The sequence below is a fragment of the Camelina sativa genome, chromosome 12 (assembly GCF_000633955.1).
Source record: "Camelina sativa cultivar DH55 chromosome 12, Cs, whole genome shotgun sequence".
Lineage (NCBI taxonomy): Eukaryota > Viridiplantae > Streptophyta > Magnoliopsida > Brassicales > Brassicaceae > Camelina > Camelina sativa.
The window spans coordinates 4,572,202-4,580,936 of record NC_025696.1 but is presented as its reverse complement, the minus strand read 5'-3'; the positions used below and the strand labels follow the sequence as shown (position 1 = coordinate 4,580,936).

General features: G+C 34.2%; 2 protein-coding genes and 1 long non-coding RNA gene across 3 annotated transcripts; all 3 read right to left on the bottom strand.

The window, feature by feature from the left end:
* LOC104730131 lies at positions 935-2,653 on the bottom strand. Its single transcript, XR_758382.2, has 4 exons — positions 2,274-2,653; positions 1,850-1,988; positions 1,485-1,636; positions 935-1,378 (listed from the first exon to the last, which is right to left on the bottom strand). It is a non-coding gene; the product is annotated as an uncharacterized LOC104730131 (long non-coding RNA).
* LOC104730130 (ADP-ribosylation factor 1-like) lies at positions 3,151-5,386 on the bottom strand. Its single transcript, XM_010449236.2, has 7 exons — positions 5,173-5,386; positions 4,996-5,034; positions 4,830-4,892; positions 4,286-4,416; positions 3,826-3,873; positions 3,535-3,665; positions 3,151-3,453 (listed from the first exon to the last, which is right to left on the bottom strand). Exons 1-7 carry the CDS (start codon positions 5,273-5,275, stop codon positions 3,420-3,422), a joined length of 549 nt encoding a protein of 182 aa, XP_010447538.1. The 5' UTR covers positions 5,276-5,386; the 3' UTR covers positions 3,151-3,419.
* On the bottom strand, positions 7,298-8,134 carry LOC104730129 (protein GLUTAMINE DUMPER 1-like). The gene has a single exon (XM_010449235.2). It carries the CDS (start codon positions 7,983-7,985, stop codon positions 7,485-7,487), a length of 501 nt encoding a protein of 166 aa, XP_010447537.1. The 5' UTR covers positions 7,986-8,134; the 3' UTR covers positions 7,298-7,484.

The window sequence follows — 8,735 nt, the reverse complement described above, 5'->3', positions numbered from 1 at the left end:
GTAGTTAAGATCTTTTGTTAAAAAGTTAATTATTGGGAGAACATGTTTAAGATCATAAGATTTAATAATATAATATTCTTAAACATATTACATTTATAAAAACTGTAAAAATAATATTTAAATTGCAAACTTATAAAACTTGTACTAAAATTCAAAATACAATACCAAATTTTTATGAAACAAAAAAAACATTAAAGATTAAAAAAAACAAACAAACATATTACTTACTTAAAACAAACAAACATTTTATTTAATTAATATATAGTTTAAATCAAATCCTCGTTTAATTTGTGAAAAATTGTTTGCAAAAATTTGTATTCAATCACAGCTTGCCACGTCAGCTTAGAACTGAGCCTAGATCAGTTCTACATCAAGAACTGGACAACATGTTCTTATGCCACTATTCATTATATTTATAATTTTAATAGGCTAAGAACACACCAAGTGTTCCCCCATTGCGGATGGCCTTAGAAGGGGAGTTCTTAAATTTTTTATGAATTAATTGTGTACTGTTTGGAATATAAGAATCCATGATCTCTTAGATAAAATTTTCTCTTTTATTGGTAGATTCTTATTTTGGGTCTCTTATTTTTTAAAATATTGTTTTTTAAAATTTAAAAAATTTAAATAGAATAGAAGTCGTATAAATGTGTAAACATTTAAGATTTTATAAAATTAGAAAATATTATATTTTTATTAATTTTCAACCATACAAAACATAATAAAAACATTAATACATATTACAACAGAAGTGCAATTTATAAATGGAAAGAATGATTAATTTTAATACTGATTAGCTCCAAATTTTGCCCAAATATTCAACTTATGATTTTAAAATCACTTCCCAAATCCAATGTTATTTAATTTGGAATTTCTATAAAATTATTTAAAATCACTCACAATATCTTGTTATTCAATTAATAATTTGTCAAAATCATATAAAAGCAACTGTTATTCAAAGTATAACTTTTTCTAATAGAAAATCAAAACACAGATTTTGGATACATTTTTACAAGAGAAATCCAATAACAAATAGGTTTCAATGAGAAAAGTGATTTGATATCCAAAGAAAAACATATTCTATAATGCATGTTGATGACGTTACCACAAATGCTTGGTTCTCCCTACAAAAAGTTCAGAAATAGCTCTCTGCAAATGACGTATTTTGTTAGTGAATGTGTTGATACCTTTCTTCAAATCCTCTGCAATTACATCCCTACAAGTGAGCTCAGTGTTTTATTTGCAATAGACAATACTTTGTAAATCCTCTGCGAAAAATTCAGAGACAACTCCTTTGCAAATCTGATGACAGTTTTGTATATTTCGATTCACAAGCTTGCATTCCTCTCACCAAAATAAAAGCTGGACTTGATTCTCTCTGCAACATCATTTCTCGTAATATCATAAACGTCTCAGTTTCATACGGATCTTAAACTGCAATTATAATCGATTAAGGAGGAAGAAGGCAGAAAGCACACCAGCACCTGCAATTATAATCGTAACCGGAAAGCACACCAGCACCTGCAACAGCTCCCTTGAAGAATAACTTGGCTCCTTCATTCTTGAGGTTCTGGCCAAGGCGTCCATGGAACTCTTGTACTTGACAGCCTCACCAGACATCATCATTATTGCGAAACTATCAAAGAAACCAAAAGAGGGAAACTATCAAAGAAACTATCAAAGATGCAAGACCCACACCATTAGTGATGACCCATCTAAGAGGGAAACTATCAAAGAAACCAAAAGAGAACAATAACAAGTCAAAACCAATCATGGTTGATAAAGTTGATAAAGTTTCCAGCCAAACCAATCATGGTTTTCACAAAATAAAGATAGGGAGCATTACTACCTTCAAGCATGGCAATTCCGCGTTGCACATCTTCGGGTTGACGGGAATGAACAAGAGCCCAGGACAATCGCATTAAGCACTCTTTCTTACGATCCTCAGCGCCAGAATCTGTGGCCTCCTTAACCTCTCTTTCACATCCCTATACATCAAAACCACAGAGTTTTAGAGTACACAAAGCTATCAAACTAAAACCATGGTAACAAAAGTTCTAAAGATCGATTCAAAGTTCTCTCGAATCCAAAAATTGGCTAATCTTTGAGAAAGCAAATCCGATTTCAGAAATTGGTAAAACGAAAACAGTTATAAATTTCCCCAAACAGTTCGTGATTCCATTTTGCCTACAAGAGATGGTTCTTCGACTTCGGAAACATAAGGCGGAAAAAGAAAAAGCGAACACATGAGAAGGATTAGAGAAAAAACTTACAGCGATGACATCTCCGTCGATGTGGCAGCGATGTGGTGTTGTGCTCTGAAACCTCCACTGACAGACTTACCTTGTGATTTCAGATCCTTTGATTCCAAACCCTTCCTCTGATTCTAGATCCTTCAATTCCAAATCCCTTTGTTGTTTCGGGAATTCGATTGCCAGAGAAAAAAGAAATCGAGCTTCGCCAATTTTTTTTATCTTTTGTATTATTCTATCGTCCAACAGAAAAACAACACGTATGAGTCTCTTACAACAAAATCGGGTTACTATATAACAACCTCCCTTACCTTTTCTTTTTAGTTTTGATTTATTTTTTTCTTATAAAAAACTATGAACCCCTCTAAAAACTGACCGATAAACAAGCTCTGAGGCACAAGTCTCTGTCTCTCTCGATACCAAAGTTCTTAAACATTGAAGACGATGGCATATTAGTAAATAAATCCTTTATACTTGACCAATAGAAATGTGCCACATAAAATTTACTTTGATATTTTAATTTAAAAAATCACTAATCTTTTATCTTATACACAAGTCATTTGGCCAACAATAATCTGACACATGGAATTTTTTTAAAAAATATTATACAGAAAATACACTAGTATCTAAGATAATCAACTGGGCTAATCTAATCCCTCAAGGCCCAAAACTGAAAAATAGAAAATTAACAAAAATCGGATTATGATTTTAAGTTTTAGATTAAGCTAATGATATAGGTGATGAATACAATAACTTGTACAATTGAATATGATCATTCTAGCTTCTAAAATCTCAAGAGACCAATACGTACGTCCAGAGAGTACACCAATGTGAAAGAAAAAAAACAATTTGTCTACGGGAAAACGAGGTATTAGCTAGGGAATGATACAACCTCCGATTCTGAGTGAAAGAGCACTCAAGTTTTGAGTGAAAAGAGTGAAAGAGCACTCAAGTTTTGAGAATGAAAGCAGAACAATACGAAATAAGGTGTAGTACTTTTGTAATCCTTATGGGTTTGTGTATATCGAGTTAAAAATGCTCACAAGGTCGGTATTGAGCTAGATAGTGTCTATAATTGATAAGCTATCAACTCTTTGCACCAAGAATACAAAACTAGCACTAAGGAAGATGATTACACACTGCTACTTTGCGTGGTGAGAGATGATGTTAGCCACTCCCTGATTTCAAGGTATTACTCAACCTGAAGGGGGGAAGAAGAAGCATATATGAGAGCTTTGCTAAACAAAAAACTTTCTGTGACTATTATTTCTCGTGTACTTACCAGTCTAAGCCCTCGAAAAGTCCTTCGCCTTTTACAGCACAAGTTTTGAAGATTGCCCATTGACGGCTCTTTATCTTGTGCAACTCCAAGGCCTCTGTCACAGCTGCATCATCGAGAGCACCTGGTAGATCCTGTTATATAACATAACCAGAACTGTCATTAAAAATGTGCAAAACCAAACACATGTGGTGCGGATTCTCTCTATGAGGTTCAGATTGAACAGTGGCCTTGGTGTGTGAATTTATTAGAACTTGGCGGTGAGGTAAACAGCTAGACATAGATAATACTAACCTGCTTGTTTGCAAATATAAGAACCATTGCACCTTTCAATTCCTCTTCCTGTAAATAGGGTTCCAAAACACGAGTTAAGTCTCAGTGATAAAAGCATTCTCTAAAGGCAAAAATCAAAACTTCCACAAGAGCAGTTCTGAAATGAAACACAAAAAAAAACTGTGTAGCAAGTCATGATCACCAGTTCCTTCCCATGAAGGTCTAACTATGACTACACCGGCTTTGGCTTTTCCCCTCAGGTACTAACCCGGGAAGATCTAGAGTTTGGTGACATCTACCACAAGGCTTACTGACGCTCAAAGAACATTGCGTATCAACATTTATAGCGTCTAGAACAGTTTCTAAACAGAATTAGTATTGTATTCCCAGTAAAGCTACCACCGTGAAAGCTTTCCCCTCATCTATCAAGAGAGTTTTAAACCAATTAAATTGAAAGATGAAACTTTAAGCAGTTGTTTACCTCCAAAATTGCATGGAACTCCTCTTTCGCCACTCCGATTCTATCTGTATCACTTGAATCAACAACATATATCACTGCTTGTGTATTTGGGAAATAGCATCTCCAATATGGCCTAATGCTCGTTTGTCCACCTGCTCACAATGAAAATTTTAGTTAATCCCTTCTCCATCGAAGCAATAGAAAACTCTTCTAATTCATATGTTAATGTCACAGCTATTCATGGCATGAAAGATGATAATATAGAGCATGAAAATCATGGACATCGTGTTACCATCTTTCCATATACAAATGTTCTAGTTTCTCACAGTGTCACTAGAGTTAGATCTGCTATCATGTGATTAATCAATCACTTGCCCTTAAAACCTACTACTAGACTAGTCAACACTAAAGAAGACAAACTGGATCCATAAGAACACGCTTTTGATCAAGATCAATCTAATGCATATACAATATGTCTCCCTTCTTCGTATATACTGTTCTGAGGCAACTCAAATTAGAAGCTTAAAAACATATTCATACCTAAACACACATAATGGAAACGTACCTAAATCCCAAACCTGAAACTTGATATTGTTGTACTGCACAGTCTCAACGTTAAATCCAATTGCTGCAAATCAGAACAAAAGCAAAAATTAACAAACATGACAAATCAAATCAGCTGCGAACAAAAGTTTCATCAATTGAGGATAAAATCATGAGAAAATACATACTCGGAATCGTGGAGACCACTTCCCCCATTTGAAGCCGATCTGGAAAACACACAGAGACCAACAAACAAACAAAATATGAAACTCAACACAAAAAAACGTCCGAATCAAAAGCCCTAGCCAGTTAAAATCATCTATATGCTCAGAAGTGAGTTTAGATTCAGAGAGAATGGTTTTTACAGAGGATAGTGGTTTTTCCAGCATTGTCGAGACCGAGGACGAGGATACGAGCTTCTTTGTTTCCAAACACGGATGAGAACAATCTCGTGAACACGATTCCCATATTCTTGTTCTTCTGATCGGAATCAGATCATACGATCTAAGAGAGATTCGTCTCTTGGACCATCGAGCTCTCTCTCTCTTCACAGAGAAGAAGAAGAGCAGTGGAAGGAAGAAGACGAGAGAATCAACCGTTCCGAGATTTAGCAATTTCTTAAACCCTCTGAATCAGCTAGCGGGTTCGAATATGGGCCAAAATTTATCATCTGAGCCCAGTATATGGATATGGGTTTTACTGATTTCACCTAAAAGAAAATCGCATAATGTTTTTTTTTAATTATTATTTGGAGATCGTGAGTAATTTGATTTCTTGTGCAATTTGACTTCCCCACTTAGCTTTTTCACTGGAAAAGTCCCACATAACTTGACTAATCCTCATAAACTATACTAGTATTTATTATGTAAATTTTGCTAGTGGCCAAGATTATAATGATGGCCATTATCTGTTTAACTAGTCCACAACCACATGGAAGAGTTTTTGTATAATTAAAGGTATTTAATATAGTCGGAAAGAGATGTAATGAAAAAACAATGTTTTTATTAGATTTGATCATGATGTCACACTATTTATATACAAAGTTCATAAAATTTTCAGAAAATAGAATTGTAGAAGATAATTTGAATAATATCTTCAATAACTCAGTCTAGAATAATATACTGTAAAATTTTACGGAAACTTATGAAAAAGAATGTAATAAAAAAAGACAGAATTGTTTGGAAGTTTATGTAGTAGACGCGGACGCGGCTACTCGGCGCTGCGAAGGACGACAGCTCAACTACTCAAGGGTGTAAAAAATGTCAAAATAGAATCCAATTCTTTTTTGTTTTTATAGTACTTATTATAAACTCAAGTGCTCAACCCATCCACTATCTGAAACGTGTCCCTTTATGTTAACTCTTTCACGCACACAAACACAGAATATCTTAAAACTAGATACGCTTAAGCAAAACGATTTGCTGCTAATTGCTTTTTCTTTTTCTTTCTTTGTAATACTGTATTTGCTAATTGTTGTTCTTATTAATGGAGAGAATATTAATTTGTCGAAAAGAAACGGAGGATATCAATTTGCTGAAAAGAATTGGAGAATAACAGTTGACTTGATATATATATTTTTTGGTTAGTTTCTTAAGATTTTGTAGTCAACCTTTAGGCTTAAATTTCTGGGGAACGGTCGATATATATCAATATATTCATGTGAAACAAGTCTATGTATGATTTATTTTACAGCTGAACATGTATGATTTATTTTCATGTGTAACAATAGATGTTGCCACTGATGTACATTTTTGTTCATAAACCTAAGTATTCTATATGTAAAAAAAAAACTAAAAAGCCTACAAAATATTACTGACTTATATAATTAGTGAGCTAGCTAGTTGTATTAACGAGTGTTTTACTACACGATCATAAGAGTAAGATAACTTTGATATAAACGGAACTGCAAGTCAATAGATGGGTGAAAATCGGAATTGGCATAGCTAGTAGTTACACAATCATGTAAGAATTCAGCAGATTTAATTTCAATTAAGTGTTATTATGATGGATAGAGATTATGTAGTTACGTAATCAACTTTTGTTTCTTATATTTTTCTTCTAAAACTGCTAGTAAATAAATATGTACAGCGAATGTTTATAAGTTTTAAATTGAAGATTAACATGAATCCCCAAATGAGGAAATAAATCTTGCCAAAATTAAAAGCGGGGAAGAAAATGAAAACTGGCATATGGACCAGACAAACAACTCCGCTGTCAACAGATTGAAGTTACTCTCTTGTTTTTGACAGCCAACAGTTTGAAGTACATGCAAGGTATACAAAAAGCAACCTTTGTGACTGTTCCACTGAAAAATATTAAAAGTGGTTTCTTAAAATATTTTGATGTTGTAACTTGTAATGATTTTTTTTGAACACTCGAATCCTAAATTGTTTATATGGTGGATGTACACGCATGTACACGTATGAAACCGCATTTTACAATCTTTTTTGTGGGTCAAGTGACTAAATAATATTTCCTCAAACTACAGAATTTGGAACAAAAAGGATTTAATATAGCAAACGATAAAACACTACAGAACAAGTAAAAAACCCAAAATTTTGCTCTCTAGTAAAATTTACATTTTCTAGGAATCATGGCTTATGAGAAAGACAAATTCTTCAGAAAACTCTCAAAAAAGAAAAAAGAAAAATTAAATATAACCAAAAAAAAAAGAAGCTTAGTGACTTGGAGTAGTAGTAGTGGTTTCTCCGGTATCTTTCACTTTCTCTTCGCCTTCTCTCATCTTCTCTTCCTCGTCGGTCACAACACTACCCTCTTTGGAAATGACCATTTCACCCTCGTGACCACCACACGTACACGTTTTCATAGCTGGCGTCGCTATAAACCTAGGCAAGTCTTCTCCGGCCATTATGACAAGAACCTTCTCCTCGTAAGCTCCGTTCGCCGCCTTATCCCCAGAGCGGCTCTCTTTCTCTTCGTCGACGTTCTGACCATCTTCTTCCCCCGAGGAAGACAGGCGCCAGTAAGAGCAAGCGAGGATGAGAAGCGCAAAGGCTATTAGCCCAAGCATCGCCGCTAAGCCGCCGAATAGGTAAGGAATCGGCGAGTGCCACGGTGATTGCGGCACCATTCCGTGGTGATTCACGGAGGCTGATGTAGCCGACGTGGGGTGCGTTGCCACACCTTCCAACCTCGAATGAACGCTCAATGGTCTCATTTTTGTTGTTGTTGTTGTTGTTGTTCTTCTTGTAGTTGTGCAGTATCTTTTGTTTCTCTTTTGGGTTTTGTGTAAAATGGAAAGATGAGTATGAAACAGAGGAGAAGGTAAGGAGACGTATTTATAGGTATGAACAACTTGGGGACAAAGAAAGTGACGATCTTATTAAATTCATGGAATTTAGTGGAATTAACTTCTTCTTTAATTTATTTAACCTAAGTCCCTAATGATAACCAACGTATTTATAATTTGTAATACAAAAATATAACGTATTTACTTGATTATAAAAATATATAATAATTTTAAAAATATATATTATAGCAGACAAGTGAAATTGATTAAATCTCTTGTTATGATTAAATATATAATAATCCGTTTCATATGTATCATCAACATATATGTGGACACTTAACCACTTTTTTATTTTTCATTCTTTGGGAGTTGAGATATACGTAGTCCGTACAGATGGTGAAGGCAGGCATCGATGTGATTATCCATCTGTTCACGTAGACATTTTGATATATTTATTTTATATATTAGTATAATGTAGCTAATCAGGACATAGTGAAAGAGCATATTGGATTTGAGGTATATAGTGGAATATGACAATGCTTGCACAATAAATAATAGCGAACAAAGGTGATTTGAGGGAGAGCTTGTGGGTTAAAGGGCCAACAATCTCATTTTCTTTTTCTTCATTATTTCCAAAAAATTTCAATTGGCTTTGGTGCTTTGATTTGACATGCAGTA